At 43.0% G+C, this 18,000-nt stretch overlaps 1 protein-coding gene across 2 annotated transcripts in view; it reads right to left on the bottom strand.

The window, feature by feature from the left end:
* MACROH2A2 (macroH2A.2 histone) overlaps positions 1-18,000 on the bottom strand; it is an 87,447-nt gene that overhangs the window by 23,476 nt on the left and 45,971 nt on the right. For both annotated transcript variants that reach the window (XM_077454565.1, XM_077454566.1), the window contains exons 2-5: positions 13,698-13,938; positions 12,132-12,238; positions 4,333-4,530; positions 1,942-2,049 (exon numbers count right to left, since the gene is read on the bottom strand). In XM_077454565.1, coding sequence (XP_077310691.1) covers positions 1,942-2,049; positions 4,333-4,530; positions 12,132-12,238; positions 13,698-13,869 — 585 coding nt within the window. In that variant the 5' untranslated portion in view covers positions 13,870-13,938. The remainder of the gene's footprint in view (positions 1-1,941; positions 2,050-4,332; positions 4,531-12,131; positions 12,239-13,697; positions 13,939-18,000) is intronic.

Below are 18,000 nucleotides of genomic sequence, written 5' to 3'. Positions count from 1 at the left end.
ACATCTGCCCTGCAGCACTAGGGTCACTGATTCAAATCCCCACCAAGGCAGATGGAGAATTATTGCCAGGAAGCTTGTTTTTATTTTTTTCTCAATTAGACCCCTTTCACACTGAGGCGCTTTGCAGGCGCTATAGCGTTAAAAATAGCGCCTGCAAAGCGCCCTAAAACAGTGGCTCCATTCACTCCAGTGTGAAAGCCCGAGGGCTTTTACACTGGACAAGTGCGCTGGTAGGGCGTCAGAAAAAGTCCTGCCAGCAGCTTCTTTGGAGCTCATTAGGAGCGGTGAACTCACCACTGCTAAAGAGCCCCTGCCCATTGAAAACAACGGGGCAGTGCTGCTATAGTACCAGAAAAGCTGCAGCTGCGTTTTGCGGGCGGATTTAACCCCTTGTCAGCCACTAGCGGGCGTTAAAACCTGCCAAATAGCACCGCTAAAACGATTGTAAAGCAACACTAAAAATAACATCGCTTTACCGCTGACGACCGGGGTGGCTCAGTGTGAAAGGGGTCTCAATTCTAAATGATATTCTTGTTCATTCATGCCAGATACTATAGCTTTCACTATACATAAATTAAATTTCAACTAGTAACCTGCACATTCTCCATATGCTTGCATGGGTTTCCTCCAGGTACTTCAATATCCTCCCACTCTCCAAATACATACTGGTATATTCATTAGCTCCTGTCTAAATTGAGGCAAGGATCTTAGATTGTAGCTCCATGTGGGCAGGGTGAGGTCAATATACTGTATGTTTAAAGCACTACATACAATTGTTGGTACTATTTAAATATTTACTTTATACAAGTGTTAAAAAATAGGACCAATTTATTCAGGAGTAACCGACTACAATGTGCTTGAAGGAAACCCACACAAGCACAACATGCAAACCCCTATATATGGATATATAGCATCCTGGTTAGGATTCAAACCAAGGACCCTAGTGCTGCAAGGCTGAAGTGCTAGTCACTAAATCATTGTACTGTGCTGCTGTGGTCACAATACTAGTAAGAAATGCAATAATGATTTATTGGTGCATTCAGAATGTCATCAGTGGGATATCCCCTAGTTTGATGCAGCTGATGCAAATCGAAATGATGGCAAGATTATTAACAATATCAGATGAGTGATTGCTTTGGGAATTCAGCTTCAAGAGAGGGAAATTTTCATAGTTTTTAGAAACAGACTATTTTGGGTAAATTTCTTTACTGTAGTCCTCCATAAATATAACAAACTAAAGGTTAAGTCAACCTACTAATGCCCACCCAAAGATTAGCAATTAATTGAGTGAATTAAAGTAACTCTGTTAAACTTAAATGGGTTGATTTACTAAAACTGAAGACTGTAAAATCTGGTGTAGCTGTGCATGATAGCCAGCTTCTAATTTCAGCTTGTTCAGTTAAGCTTTCACAAAAAAACTGGAAGCTGACTGGTTTCAATGCAGAGCTGCACCATATTTGGCATGCTCCAGTTTTAGCAAACCAACCCCAAATTCAATAAAATACCTCTCCTGCTGCCCGAAGAGCCAAGCGAAAGTCTGTTTGGTCTAAAACCGCAACTTGGGGGACTGTTAATTTCCTGGCACCCTTCTGCGCTTGGTGATTCGGCGCCCCCCCACACACACACATACACTCTACACAGTAGTGACTTGGGGCTGGCAGGAGAAATTACTGAGTTCCATATGGAACCTGGAGTTTACCATTCTGCGAGTGTCGGTTTCTGACAAGAGGCAAGTATATGCTTTTGTCTGCCAAGGGCATTTTTTATTAACATTTTCATTTTAGCAACAGGGTTGCTTGAAATTCAACAAAAGCACTTTATCTGCAATAAAATAGCTGTGCTGAATTACAGAAATGAAAGAAAAATCGTGACAAGATTGGCAGTGACAACGATACAGGTTTAGTAATCCCTTTATAGTTCAGATATAGTCATCATAATCACCTTTTGCCCAAGCAACAGACTCTTTGATGAGAGGATGGTGAAGCCATCGCCAGGTCCATCCTCTGACACGGAACTGGATGCACCTTCTTTTCCATCGGCTTGTTTATCCTTGTAACGAGAACAAGAGAGACAGTTTTCTTTAACCACTTGCCTACCAGGCACTTACACCCCTTGCCTGCCCAAGCCATTTTTTTCAGCTTTCAGTGCTGTTGCACTTTGAATGACAATTGCGCGGTCGTGCTATACTGTACCCAAACACATTTTTTATAATTTTCTTCACACAAATAGAGCTTTCTTTTGGTGGCATTTAATCACTGCTGGGGTTTTTTTTTCTTTACAAAAAAAAAAAAAAAAAAAGACCAAAAATTTACAGTCAGTACATTTTGTAACCAAGTAATTTTTCGCCTTCATGATGTGCGCTGATAGGCTGAACTGGTGGTCATTAATGAGGCGACACTGATGAGGCCGCACTTATGAGGAGTCACTAATATGCCGCACTTATGGGCACTGATAGGCGGCATGGATAAGTGGTACTGATGGGCGACACTGATTGCCAGCACTGACTGGCATTGCTAATGGGCACAGATTGGTGGCCACTGATTGCTGGCATTGGTGGGCACTGTATGGTGACACTGTATTGCTATACTGTAATCAGGGCACTGATCATCAGTGCCTCGATTACATTCCTAGATGTCCCCCTGCGAGGAGATGCCGTTAATGGGCTCTCCTCGCCAAGCACTCTGTCAGTGTGAGGCAAGGAGTGCTGATTACCGGCATTTCCTTGTTTAAATGTTTACATGTGACCGGCTGTGATTGGACACAGCTGATCACATAGTTGAAGAGCTGCAGATGCAGATTTTTACAGAGATTGGGCCACTTTGTGTCCTAGCAACACGGCATCATATAAAGTCGTCCCAGAACGAGAGCTGCATCGCCTCGCTGTTATTTGATGGCGGGGCGGGTGATAACCAGCTAAAGGAAATATCTATAATTTATCCCGCTGTGCTGTTTTATCCATTGGGATACCATTAAGAGATAGTTGTGTATGGATTATATGGATCCACATTCATCTGATTGAATAAGAAACACAGCATATTTCTACACATATGATACACTGTACATGTGAGTTCATGGGGGTAATAAAGCCATTATCATCAAAAGGTTAGTATTTAAATATTGTAATGTCATAACATTGAAGCAGAACTACATGGAGATATAATACAGCAATTTTTAATAAAAATATTTATCAAAATCCTTAAAGTCAAACTATATAAAAAAATAAAAACAATCACCTTTGCAGTGGGCCCCCCCTACAGTACAAGGGTTAAATGCTCGTTATGTTTAAGGCAGAGAAACTAGCAGAAATACCCGATTCCTCACTCCAGCAGGGTCCCTCTAGCAACTGGTCCCCAGCAGCTGCCTCTTTGAAAAGGAGACCAGCCATGGTTGCACTCTAGCATCTGCAACATACAATGCATGGATTAAAGTCCCTGTATTGTATGTGATGACACAGATACTCTACCCACAGGCCAGAGCTTTGGGCAAAGGAGTTGAGGATTGAAGTCGGCCGGAGTGGGGAGACAAAAGAGATAGAGCCCTTCTAGACATAATGAGTATTTAACCTGTGCAGTGGTCCCAGTGCAAATGTTAAATATTCCTGGAGTTGGGCTTTAATTTTGAAATAATACCTTCATGCATATCAGTAATGCATAGTTAATTTATCTTCAGAAAACTTTCAAACTCAAACCTGGGAAAAGAAGGAACAGCATCACAAGTCAATCAAGTTCTACTCAATTGCACCATGCTGTCAGTCTAACACTGGAGCTTGCTGACAGGAGGAAGGAGCACAGGGATAATTTTATCAGTGTTCTGCTGTTCCATCTTTATCCAGTCAGTCAGGGCCAGGTCTTTGGCCAAGCTTTAATGCTTTAACTGTAGTGGAGAAAAGTGTGTTCTTGGATCTGGAGGATTTGTGTGACAGATATAAATGAATCCTTTGGAAAGAAAAAGGCGTTTATGCATATGTATTTATATGTATTAATGTGCATACATGCTTGCTTACAAAATCTTTACCACACTTAGGGGTTTCTATAAATGCAATTTATCAGACTTTTATAAGGAAATGGTAAAGAACTGTACAATACAATAGCAGGTGCAGCATACATCTACAAATAATATATTTGGTATGAGCTTCAGAATAATGTTCAGAATAATTGGTTTGTACGTGACAAGCTCGTAGAGAAGTAAGTAGCAAAAGAAAATACTAAATTTAAGTAAAACATTTTTCTTTATCAACACACAAATGGCATACGGCAGAATTTAGAGGACAACAGCACTGCTAAATTACTGCATTACTTGTATTCTACAAATAGTCATTATTTTTGTTCTGACCTTTTTCAGTAGTTTATTTTTCCCCGCTTTTGGTTTCTTTGCCATTTTATCCAGTGCTTTGCCAACCTTCTTCTTTTTCTTCTCCACTGGTTGAGAGAGAATAGTCTCCTTGCCACGGGAGCCACGCTTTTTAGCCAGAAGCTCAGGGTGAATTCTTGGCAGGACACCTCCACTTGCAATAGTGACTCCTCTGAGTAACTGTAATTAAGGACATAGTAAGATAAATACTGTAGACACATTTTCAGTTGCAGCTAGGTATTTCTATGGATCTGCATGCCTCACACATTTCTGCATTATATGAAGCTTTAGGACTTGTTCATCCAATAGTGCAAGCGGCAATGCCAACGCAATAATGTTATAGGAGTAGAAACCAATAGATCTCTAGGCCATGCTACTTGTACCTTCATTGCAGCGCTAAACATGATTAAAATATAAATAAAGTGCTATGCAATAAAGTGCATAAATCAATATACGCAAATAAAAAGTGATCAACCTAAAGTCCATAAAAGGAGTCCCATAAAGAAATCCAAAATTCCATGCTGAGGATGGAAGATCCGCGTGGTAAGTGTACGTGGAAGAATCACCAGGGTGTCACCCTTCACACAAACAATTGAAGGCACTTACTACTGTGCATGTGAGATCACAGTTCGGCCATTTTACACTGGAAACTGATCAGCCTTGGATATGATGTGTATAAACGCTCATTTATGCCACTTTCATGTAAGCGCACTACGATTTTTTTAAATGTGAAACTTGTACAGTATTGCGCTCTGTGGATCTTTATAGCTTTCATGCACTACGGTTACTGAGCATCACTGAGTGTTTTTGGACGTTGTCCTCTGGCTTGTTTGCGAGTCTGTCATTGTACATCACTCATGGACATCAGAGAGGACATCCAGGCTCCTATTGATTGGATCTGAGATCTGATTGAGCGCTTTATGACCCCCTGAGTAAGGGTGGTCGCTGGTTTTCCATTAAACGCCTTCAATTGTTTATGTGTGAAGGGTGACACACTGGTGAGTCTCTCCGCGTACACTTACCACACGGATCCTTCATCCTCAGCACGGGATTTTTGGATTTCTTTATGGGATTCCTTTTATGGACTTTAGTTTGAACACTTTTTATTTGCATATATTGATTTATGCACTTTATTGCATAGCACTTTGCACTGTATTTATATATCGTATGTTTAGCTCTCCACTTTGTTTTATATATGTTGAATGTGCCTGGTATCTGGGTATAATGCAAGAAAATTGAAGAAATGACTGCGCTAAACCAAAAATGTGCCAAAAAGCTGCTAACACTCAAACAAGGTCCAAACAATTATAAAAATACAGTGTAGCACTAAAGTAATATAACAGCAAAAAACTGTAATAATCAATGTGTATAAAATTTAAACAAATCAAGTGAACTAGCAAGGAGTCCAATGTTCACTGGACATGAACTAGAAAATGAGCAAAAGTTGAGAGAAACATGCCCATCTCATACACAGTGGCATATCCTCAATTGAAACAAGGACAGCGCAAGCAGCAGGAAACTAGCCATCTCCCCACATTGCTTTTTATACTTTTATTACTCGTGAGTACCAGTTGTTTATACTCATTCATTTTTGAAATACTATATTTTTACATAAATGCCTCTTGGGTTTTTGACCTACACCACATGGAGCCTCTCTATTTTTTCTTATCTTTACCCCGGTTCGATGGAGTCCATTTTTACATACCATCGATCTCCAGATGGCTCCCCCATTGGGTGGAAGTTTCATAAAGTATTTGAGAGGCATAAGGATCCAGGAACTTTGGTTGGACCATTACGGATGAGGAGTGGAACTATCCTGTTTGGATTGAACCTTTTCCGGTCAATCCTAACCCTGAGGCATTCAGCCCACACAAACTTGATTAACCCACTACTGCTGGTAAGTGGGTCCACCATATCTGGTAAGAGTACCCATCTATATTCAAGATAGAGGATTTCTTCATATCCACAGCTTCACAGCTAGTTTCATACTGCTTGCGCTGTTCTTGGTTCAATCGAGGATTTGCTACTGTGTATGAGATGGACATGTTTCTTTGAACTTTCACAAATATTCTAGATTACATCCAGTGAACATTGGACTCATTGCTAGTTCACCTGATTTGTTTAAATGTTATACACATTGATTATTACAGTTTATTGCTGTTATATTACTTTACCCAGATATAAAAATACAGTGTAGCGCTATAGTATACAGTTGCTTGTAATCAGTTCTGAGCGTGGATATACACCCTTTTTGTTTCCATTACTTGTACCTTCATTAATTACATACAGGTATGGCTACTGTGTATACAATAGAGTAAATGAAAACGTTATGATCTTGATCCAAAGACCCCTTGTCCCACCACAGGAGCTTGAGTGACACCTCATTCAAGTGAATCCCTCCACACCTGCAGCGCCCTCAGCATCCTCTCCTGCAGGCCCAAAGACCAAATATCTGTCCCCATCACATTCAGATGAACACCATTGTCCCTCCAATAGCGCAAAGACTAAACCTCCAGCTCCTGGTGGTGAACCACTAAGCTTAGCCACAAACTTGCCTACCTCCCTGTTTAACTTAATTCTTGTCTTGTTCAGACGACCAATGGAATGAGCAAAATGCCAAACATTTCTAGCCATGATATCTAACCATATAATGACGCTTCCAGGAAAATCGTGCATCAAGTGCAAATGTCAAATTTTACCTCCCTCACCGGTTCTCTAGTGGCCCGGACCCCCAACTCATTACCCCCAACCTGCAGCCAGGGTCCTGTCGACTAGAATAGTAATGAAATGCAGGGAGAACCCAGCCCCACATCATGCCCCAAATCCCCAGCCATTTCAGAATGGCCTCACTCCATAGACTGCCAAGTTGCCTCACCTCAGGATGAGTATCAGCCCTCACAGCCCCCCAAAAACATAGGAATCCCCCAAAATCCAGACAAAACCAGAAGGAAGATCTGAAGGAAAACAAAAGAAAACAGAGATCCACACAAAAGCCTACAATGCAAAGAACAGCTGACAACTTCAGAGCAAATAAGGGCAAACATAAAATTTTAAAACGATTGGACTCCCACCTCCCTATACGTCTCACAACCTGAGGGTCCCATCTGGCCACCGTCATAGCCACCCCCCCCCCCACATGAAAGGAATAAGTATTGAACTGGGAAAACCCTGCTGCCTGCCCCAGCAAAACAACGGGTAAAAACAGCCAAAAACTGAAATCGCGACAAGGATATCCATCCTTGTGCAGCAAAAAGGCACCAAGTGCCGACCCCCTCGCCTTGACAAACCGCTGAACAGAAGAAGCTGGGCAAGCAAAGTCTGGTAGCACCCAAAACAAGGACACAGTAACCCCCTTTCCCAAATGATCAGTTTTAGATTTCCCAATATAAATCCGGACACAGTCATCAGCCACTGTCATATCCGAGGCTCGCAGCCCACCCACACCACACCTGTTCCGGCTAAACAGTTCCCCAATCCGGAATGCCCCAAAAAAAAGGCCAGTGCAAAAGCCACGGTGAACAGCTGCACCTCAAACAGAGATGCAGACCATGGGCAACTCCTCCCCCAATTCCTGACACAAATCACACAAGACTGGGCGCTTGGTATCGAACTTCACCCTCCCGTGCCGAAAACCCACCATGACCTGTCTCACCATAAAGTCTTTCGTAACATCACTCAAGCGATGCATCCGGAAGAGGAAAGCTCCAAGCCCTTGTTCAGTTTCGAAACTGATGTGCCCCTGGCAAATTCCATCCCAATAAAATACAGAAGATCTGGAGTGGAAAAATAACCACCGACCAAACTTGCCAAAGCAGACCAATCACCCCAAAACCGACGAATATGTAGCCCACATGCCGCCCCCCCCCCTCACAGATTAACACAACAGCTCCCCTGTTACTCCAACACAAGTCTCCACAGCTGCTTGTGACAAGGAACCCCCCCCCCCCCCGATGCACGCTATTCCGCTGCCAGTGCCAGCCTTCAGAACCTCTCCCCCTGGAAATGAGACAATGAATGGAATTCAGAACACCTGGGACATTAACAGCTTGCACAAAAACAATTAAAACTTAAAACACTGCAAGACAAGATGACACAGTAAGTGCACCACCGGCGAAGACAGACAGGCTGGACACAAACATCCACCACCCCCATGTTGTCACAATGAAAACAAATTAGACGATCCCAAAACTTGGAGCCATAGGCATAATGCAGCAGGCAAAATTAAGCATACCCAATAAGGACTGCAATTGTTCAAGCCTAACCCTCTTCGCTGTCTTGAACTCGTCAACCATCCAATGCAGATCTTTCATTTGGCAAGCGACATTACATCATTCAGGTGTCAACGACAATACCCCAAGACTTGTATGGCAATGGCAGGACCCTTCTTTATTTCAGGTGCCAGAGGAATTCCAAAGCATGTCGCAATCGATTCCAAAGTGTGTAGCAAGACAGAACAAACAGAGGAATCGGGGGGGAGGGGGGGTCAATGCAAAGAAAATCGTCGAGATAATGTATCACCGATCTTACCTGCATCTTTTCCGGTGCCACCCATTCAACAAAAGGTGCTAAAAACCTCAAAAGACCTGCTGGAAATGGAACAGCCTAACGGGAGACAGCGGAAAGAAAAAACTGCCCATCTCCAAACAATCCAGGAAAATGTTGGCTCCCAGGGTGAACTGGCAGCAGGCAAAAAGCAGATTTGATATCTGTCTTCGCAAACAATGATCCGTGGCCGTAACGCTGTACCCAACAGACTGCGGCATTGAATGATGTATACAACACCGCAGCAAAGTCTGTAGAAATGGCATCGTTCATAGCTCCCTCTGGATACTACAAATGGTGTATTAACCTAATTTATGTTGGGTTCCTTTTTGGGAACCAGCCCCCAATGGAGACACATGCAAAGACGGACTGGGTGGAAGGCCAAATGATCAGCCATTCTCCCAAGTTCCACCTATTTTGCCAATTTGTCAGAAACAAACTGAGGAGAATGCCGCGTGGATGTCAAATACAGAGGCTGTGAAGATGGAGCCACCAGCAAAGAACACGGACGAGAAAGCCATGAGCAAAACCATCAGCCAGAAAATATGCCACCTCCCTCTGTGGACATCTACCTAGATACGGCACCATCGTGTGAAGGCCTACCGATTTCCTCCCTATTTGAAGCAGAATCCCCTGGGTTGGGACGTTCCTCTCTTAAAACATATGGCATAACTGTGTGAGCCCCCCCTGCAACCAGAGCACTCATGGCGAAAATGACAGGCCACGCCATGACGGCATGACTCCTCGCTGAACTGCCAACAAACTCCTTTTTTTCTAAGGTCGGCTGACTGTCCAGCAGCACCCGCACTGCTAATCCCCCCAAGAAAGGACTGCCCTGAAGCCCTTGCCCGAGTCACGAGCTTCATGCAAAGCCCAATGTCCTTATGATCCCAGCTCAAGTCAGGCCGCAAGGCCTTCTGGTGGCAGAACTGCTCATCGCAGCCAAGCAGCACCCCCATAAAATATGCTTCCCCAATGGCGTCAAGATAGCAAAAAAGTGGAGAACAATTTTTTCCGGTGCCTTTTCACCAATGACGCTGGCCAAGGTGGCAAAAGCCTGAAGCCAATTAGAAAAGTGCGGGGGATAAGCCACCAGCGGCGCCTCGCCTCCTACTCTCTTTCATTCGTCTGTCTTACCATTCTCTATATTACATTTTCATCTTAAAAGGCAAGTGGGAGAATATTTAAACATACTCCCTCTTATGGATGCTGTCCCTGACATCCTGCTTAAGATGGACCCCCAGCGGGCCCTGAAAGTACACATAAATCTCGCAGTTTGCCGCTTCCGCTAACTGCACCCTATCCCCCGAGGTCACCTTTGCCTTGAGGGGTTCCAACCCTCCAGCCGTCTCCGTATGAGATGCAGACGTAACACTGGAAACATAGGACGCGACTGCCTCAGTCCCGACGGCTGCTTCTTTGCGGCCCTGCGAATCAGGCGCCACCGTGTCCCTCCCCCCTGTAGATATCAGCATTGCTGAGGGAGGTGAAGATGGAACCACCAAGCTCACACTACCCGATGCAGGAGCAGCAGTCGCACATGCGCCTGTGGGCCCCTGGGAAGGGGAAGAAGACCCAGCGGGTCACAATGGGCCAATAACTCCCGAAAACCTGCCAAAAATGCGGCCAAAACCGGTGCGTCGCCCGGGGCCCCGACAGCAGATCCTGAAGGACGCAAGTCTGGGGGTGCCTTAACCGCCTGCCGCCCCCCGAAAGAACCCCATCTGGAACCCCTAAACTAACCGTCCCACCCTGACAACCAGAAACAGACACAGAGTGCGACTTGCCAGGCTGCTTCCGCTCACAACCATGATCCCAGCTGGCTCCGCAAGGCAGGGCGTCTCTCTGTAGACTGCCCGTCATCATCTTTGCTGGTGACCTCACCGGATTCGGCAGAAGATTCCCACTGAATCAGCTTCCCTTGAGCACTGTGTTCTGGTGACTCTGGCTCAGGGCTCCTGGAAGCATCACAATCTACCCCAGCTGCAGCAGGAATCCCCCAGCTTGAGTCTCCGGCCTTCTTCCACTGACATTACCAGTCTGCAGTGGCGCTGGAGGACCAGCAGAGGGCGCCTGAACCCTCCTGCAGCCCCTGGAATTATCTATTTGCTGGTCAAGCTCCCCTCTGCACTGAAGCCATAGAGAGAGCTGACAGCTCCAGATCCCTGTGGTGGCAGTGGACAGGGGAGTAAATCGGACTTCCCCTCCGTGCGATTTCCTCCAGCATCCAGGGCAGGTGATCTCCTGCTGGGAGCAGCTGATGGGCCATGACAGCCACCACTGCATTTTTCTTATCGCCTCCCACGCTGAGCCACCTCCCTCCGCTGTAGCACCTCAGAGGGGGGGTGCCTCAGGCTCCGGTACCTGAAGAGAGGGGGAGAGTAAGCACAGGATGCCCCCTCGGGTCCCGCCAGCGACAAGGATTCCTCCCAGGGCCACTGCTGGGACTGGAAGCATAAAGCCCCGCAGCAGGTCCTGCAGGGTCCCTATGACAGGGGCTCCTACCTTGCCGCTGGACTAGCCGGGGGACAATTGAAGGACTGAGGCGCTCAGGAGGGTGAATCTTCCTAGCACGTTTCCGATCAGGTGGAGAAGGAACAGGTGAGGGAGCCGCTTCTGACCCCCCCCCCCCATCATGTCCGATAGCTGCTGCTACAGCCACTGTGGGCCCCCATCCTCCGCAGTGGCCCTGGCTTGACCTAACAAGGGCTCCAAGTCACTCATTATGTCACTTTTCTTTTGGGGGGGTGGGGCGACGACTGAAGCTGCCACTTCTCCTGACTCCTTTGAATGTGAGAAAACTACCTAACCGCAAAGGCTCACCTGAACCCTGCCCCTTCAACCTCTGCCACCAATCAGGTAAGGGCTACACCCCTTCCAAACACACTGACCTAGCTGACCGTTCCCTGATCCTGTTCCTCCCTTACTCATGCCGCCCCTCTGTCCATTCTCTCCTCCTGGTCTCACTTTATATTTACAGCACAAGTTCCACTGCACAGAAAGCAATATATATCTCTAGCCAATGGAATTTTACTATTGGTTTTCTTTTATAAGTTTCTAATTGTTAGGATATCCAAGCTTCCCGTTGACGCCTAATGTAACAAAAAATCTAAAAACCCTGCAAAATATACAACAAGGCTTACCTTCAATTCTAACTGAACAAATATGCTGTTACATTTGTAAAAATAAAAACTTAGATCTGTGTACAACTTAAAAGGCCAATAATTGAACACCAGTACCTGATTAAGTTCCTCATCATTAGCAACTGCTAAAAGGATGTGTCTTGGAGTGATTCTGCCTTTCTTGTTGTCTCGAGCTGCATTCCCCGCAAGTTCCAAGATTTCAGCTGTGAGTTAATAGAACAGCCATTACCAGCAAACCCAAAATCAGTACTTCTATATCCGAGATCTTTGATTTAAATAAAATGAATCAATGTTTTAATTTACAGTGGCTATTTTCATTCTGTCACTTTATGATTTATGTTCACTGACTAGTGACTGTGTCCATGCAGTTGCAGCATTCCAATGGACATAAGTTGGACTGCCAGCATGCGAATGCAAGGAACACTTGTGGGCAAAGATTTCCCTTCACAAAAGGGGGGTATGGATAGATATGACCATGAATTAGGCCTTAGAATCCACTGGCAGTACAGCTAATTTGCATTTCACCGGCTTCAGCTATTTCTGCACTCCCATAGGCTTGTTTGGGAAGATAAGCAGTTGTGAAGCAAACAAAAGCAGAAAGACTGACTCTTACTGTGTACATGTTTATTCTGAGGATCATTTTTTATTAGGCCGCTAGGTGTTTAGATGACTGGTATATGGATTCTGTTAATACTGGGCAACAAGTGCAACCAATCAGTGCGGTAATGATGTTATTCAGCAAACACTGCAACTCTGTAGAGAGCAAAATTGTTTAGGAGGTGAGCTGATTAGTCTGCTGCTTGTTCTTCACTATCCAATCACAGACTGGGGACAGGGACAAGACCTAGTTGTATCAGGTTTCCAGGCTGATTCTACAGTTTTGCAGGCCTGTGAAAATCTCAGAATTGAATGGACAGAAAAAAAAAATCATTTGAGAGGTAAATTTAGTTTATCTGTGTATTGAACTGGTTTTCTGAAGTTCAGCTTTAAAATCCAATTAAGCCTTCAGTTTAAATCAGCTAAATACATTCAAAGTGTATCAGAATGAAATGTGCTGTATGTCCTACAGTTTTTGTTTTCTTTCTAAAGAAGCTACAGCTTAAAAATAAATACCGGTCTCTCGTCAGCAAGCCTCACTCACAAGGACACTTGCTTTTTGTGTAGAAGCAGCACCCTCTCTGCAGAGGTCTGACATGTACCTGATGATGAATTACAGCTAGAGCTCTTCAACTGGTGGGAAAAATGAGCCGTGTTTATTGCATAGCTAGGGGTCACTCAGTAGGATGCCTCAGACCTCTCTAGAGAGACCACTGCTTCCTCAGCAAAGCAAAGGTCCCACCTTGCAGATGGGACAGGCTTTGTTACTCAGGCTGTATTTTTTTTAGAAAGAAAATAATTTGTAAGATATTGAACAACCTTTTGTTTTAACACTCCTGAAATGTATATGGCTGATTTAAATTGAAAGTTTAATTTATTTTTATTTAGGAGGTTAAATATCTGTACAATTGTATGACCTAAATTTATGTAGGACAACATAAGTTTTTTGAAGGCCATTTTAAGTATTAAAAATTCTGGTAAGAAGTTTTCCAGGTGTCAATAAATCATCTGACTTGTGTGCCCACAGTCTTGGCTGAGCATTTACATCATGAAAACAATAGTTACCTGCTAAGTATTCTATGACAGCTGCCATGTACACAGGGGCTCCCATGCCTATCCTGTATTTGTGTGTTCCTCTTCTCAAGTAACGCATCATTCTACCAACCGGAAAGATGACTCCAGCCCTTGACGAGCGAGACAGCTTGGTTGTTTTCTTTTTCCCCCCTCTGGCAGACATCTTTGTTTTGTCTGGTGTCCGTTCCTATGAACTGTGAAGTTGTGCTGCTTAGTTAAAAGGAACCAACGGCTGCAAAATAAAACCATAAACCCAGATTAATACAACATCCTTGCCAGTATCTCAACATAAAACAAAACATGAACAAAAGCAGAATACCAGTGCAAAATACTTATGGCTTATAGCTTTGCTATACCTTTTTAATTAGCACCTCCTTCCCATCATTTTTTTATTCAGCGTTTCCCAAGTATTTCAAGAAGTTCTAACAACAGTGCATGTTTTGCTGGGGATATTGCCTATACAATGATGGAATATACAGTGTTCTAGCAATTTAGCCTACTTGTACGGATGTCCATAAAACCCAAATGTTTGAAGGAAGGGTATAAGAAACATTGCTTCAAAGCAAACCTGATGTTGTAATAATGTTATACATTTATATGCCTCCAAGTGGCTGGAGTCATGATTCCCAGTTGGCTCCAAATATGGAAACCCTGGGCGTTCAGTTTTTAAAATCGCAACCAGCTTTTGTGGTTGAGCGCTTTGGATCCTCATACTTCATGCAACACACAGCTGGCCGGTTAGGCTACCATATCACAGTGATGAAATATAGAACAAAGAAAGCTGCCATAGGAATCCCACTATATCCAAAGCTATCTTCAAATTAGTTTCCTACAGTCCATGTATTCTTATCTCTTGGGAGTTTGAAGCCTTAATGAAGGTTGTCTACCATAACTTCTGAAACATATTGGCTTGTTTAATCAATAAATGGACTTTTATACTTGAACATACTCTTTGCCTTATTTTTTGTTCTATAATTTGTATATCTTGATTTGAAAGCCAAGACTGTGGAATCCCAAGGCTGCGAATAAAGAGACTGAATATTTAATAAGCAGCACTACAAAAGCCGCACCTTCTATCACAGTGATGGGACCAATGGTGAGGGGTGGGAGTCAAGTTGGGCAAAGCAGAAATTAGAACCACAGAACCTGGTTATTTGCAAACCAGGTCAGCATAGATCAGAATCAGAATAGAGAGACAAAAAAAAAAGAAAGAAAAAAGGAATCGATGTGGCATCTGATAGGTCATTGGAAGTTTTGTATTTAAAGAACATTTCAAGGTTCAATTTATCAAAGCTTTCACCCAAGATACATGCATCATTGCCTAAGATTCAGGTAGAAAAATGTGTCAATCTTGGGTGAAAGTTGTATGTATCTTGAGCAAAAACATTGAAAATAGACCCCATAACTTTGTTATAACAGTAAATCTTTATATCAGAAAGTACTGATAGCACGATAACTTATCAGACATGCATATACATGGACAGAGTAACTACTGAGACGAGTCAGACATCCAGAAGTGACATTATCTCTATGGCTTGACAACAAATTCTGTGTAATATCTCCATTCAGTGATTTATTTTCAATATTTATCTGAAGAATAGAACATTTCTTTTTTCACAGCACAAAGACTAACATAATTAGAACTGTTAAAACACAAGATCTAATGAGAATAGCTGACTGGGGAATTCTTCAAAACAGCAATCCATGTTTGCTTGTCTAATGAGTGTAATTGGCAGAACAAAGAAGAAAAAAGCAGACTTTTTCCAATAATGCCACCACCATCCCGATTCCCCGGAGAGCAGCTGCATATGAAGTACTCTAAAGATGAAGGTTTCCATGGATGTTATACAAGAATGGAACGGTATTTCCTTTTTAACTGTTGCTGTTAGGAGAGAGATTTATAGCACGATGCCAGCATGCTATAACATTAAATACCAAGTCAAAAAGTAAAGGAGGTGTGGATGGATAAACCTTTCTTAAACTTTGGCAGAAATTCAAACAGCACAGACTCCATTTTACATCGGAGATATAAGATACTAAATATAAAAGCATACAGTAGTAAAAAGCAAAATATTATCTGTTCAGTTTAAGATAAAAAGACAAAGTTTTTGCATTGCCAACCTCATGTAATCAGTAGCTTTCTTTTGTAGTACAACTCTACCCTAGCAACTTCTTGGGACAAACTCCCTCTGATGTAGGTTTTGAGCAATGTCTTCTCTAATAGGCCTTGTGAAGTAATGTCCTCACTTGCAAGTGACAAGAACTTGAACTATCCAAGCTGGAGAGGCCACAGCCAATGCAGGAGGTAGCCAGTTCATCTGAAGTAGGTAGTGGGGCATATCTATGGGACCAGGAGGGTAGTTGACCCCGACTTGTTTTAAATAGCAGTATTGTACATTTAATACAGCATTGAGGACCCCCCATTGCTGACACCAGAGGAAAAGCCCTGAGATATCAGGTGATCAGCCAGAACACACACCAGAAATGTTGCTTAAAGCCCAGATATGAATGTTTAAATTAAAAATGTGCATGGTTTCTAGGCAAATTATGTCATACATCCCAGGAGCCTTGAGGAGGGAAGGAGGGGCTTTCTCAGCCAAGCACACCGTCCTGCAAGCAATGCATTAAGGTAAAAAATGTTTTTAGGTTTATCAACACTTTAATTTTTGAGACTGATGGAAAAATGTATTTATTTATTTCTATGCCATCATAATCGTTTTATGAATTAATCTCTATATATGCATATCTTTACAATGAAATTTCATCATTATAATAATACAGGATTTATATAGAGCCAACAGTTCTTTTCAATTACTTGTTGCTTATGGTTTCTCATAATCTGGAAACAAGTGTTCCGGGTCTAGTATGTTAGCCTCGGGGTAATGCATAATAATCAATGTAAACATTAAGGACCGCTTGGTGCACAGAGCTGATCTCTGATCTTAACAGGCAGTGCTTCTTGACCAAGCTGATTAATGAAACAGACAATTAAGATAATTGTCTTACACAAAAAAGATCAATAAATTAGTTTTATATAATGTTCCTACTGCCAGAGATATTCTAGAAATTACACATAACCTAATTGTTATACCTGCAGCACAGGGTGATAAAAGAAAAGGACAATTAATCAAGCAGTTAAATATACTTATGGTGTTTTGAGAACATTTTTGAGTGTCTGGTATTAAATGAAAAATGAATCTTTGCTAAAAATCAATTTCAGTGTATGGTCACCTGTCACGGTTTAATGATTCTTTCTGCCTTCTATAATGGAAAGTTTCTTTATAATAGTCAGGGATAATTAAACTTGAAGTAATAGGTTCCTACTGGAAAAGAGAGACAGGCGTTTTAAATAGTTAATGTACAGTTCTTTAACATTTTATTCATTGGATGAATCTAGTTGAACAAAATATTGTGGTTAGTAAAATGACTAATGTAAATTATGGATTAAAAAAAAAAAAGAAAAAAAAAAAAGGGAAACAAAAATTAAAACCTTCAGTAGAATGTACAGCATTTGTGCAGGATATATTTTATTACTTCACTTATTTTCTTATTTTTGCCCATATAAAATTTACACTGCAAAAATTACCTTTTCTTAATTTTAACAATCTAACATATAGTGAAGAATTGTAAAGTACAACTAAAACTTCTTGTATCACAGTCTAAACAAGTACCAAATCCAGTTACTCTGTGATGCGCAAGCCTCATAAAGAAAACTGGTTGTTCAAGACACTGGCGGCCCCGCTCTTTAAAGAGGGATTTCACTGGAAAAAAATAAAAAATATTAAAAGCCAGCAGCTATAAATACTACAGCTGCTGACTTTTAATAAATGGACACTCACCTGTCCCGGGGTCCAGCGATGTCGGCAGCCGAGGCCGATCGCTCGGCCACCTCCATTCTAGGTGAGGGAATCAGGAAGTGAAGCGCTGCGGCTTCACTTCCCGGTTCCTTACTGTGCATGCGCGAGTCGCGCAGCGCAATAGGAATGGTCCGCGCTGTCTCTGGGACCCGTGTGTGTCCCAGCAGACAGCGCGGCGGGACAGGAAGAGGCATAGACTCCCGTGGGAGTCTGTGCCAGGAAGTGGGTGCAAATACCTGTCTTAGTCAGATATCTGCACCCCCCTCGCCCCTGAAAGGTGCCAACTGTGACACCAGAGGGGGGGAGGGTTCCGACGAGCGGACGTTCCACTTTAGGGTGGAACCCCGCTTTAACACTGAAGCTACTAAATGTAGCTAATACACTAGGCTAAATACTGCTAAGTGCTGGCAAAAAATGCTACAACATTAGCGTTTTTT

This window comes from Lithobates pipiens, unplaced genomic scaffold (assembly GCF_037356315.1).
Source record: "Lithobates pipiens isolate NorthernLeopardFrog02 unplaced genomic scaffold, aLitPip1_a1.2 Scaffold_25, whole genome shotgun sequence".
In the NCBI taxonomy this organism is placed as follows: domain Eukaryota; kingdom Metazoa; phylum Chordata; class Amphibia; order Anura; family Ranidae; genus Lithobates; species Lithobates pipiens.
The sequence above is the reverse complement of the archived record's forward strand: the minus strand, read 5'-3'. Positions and strand labels throughout refer to the sequence as shown.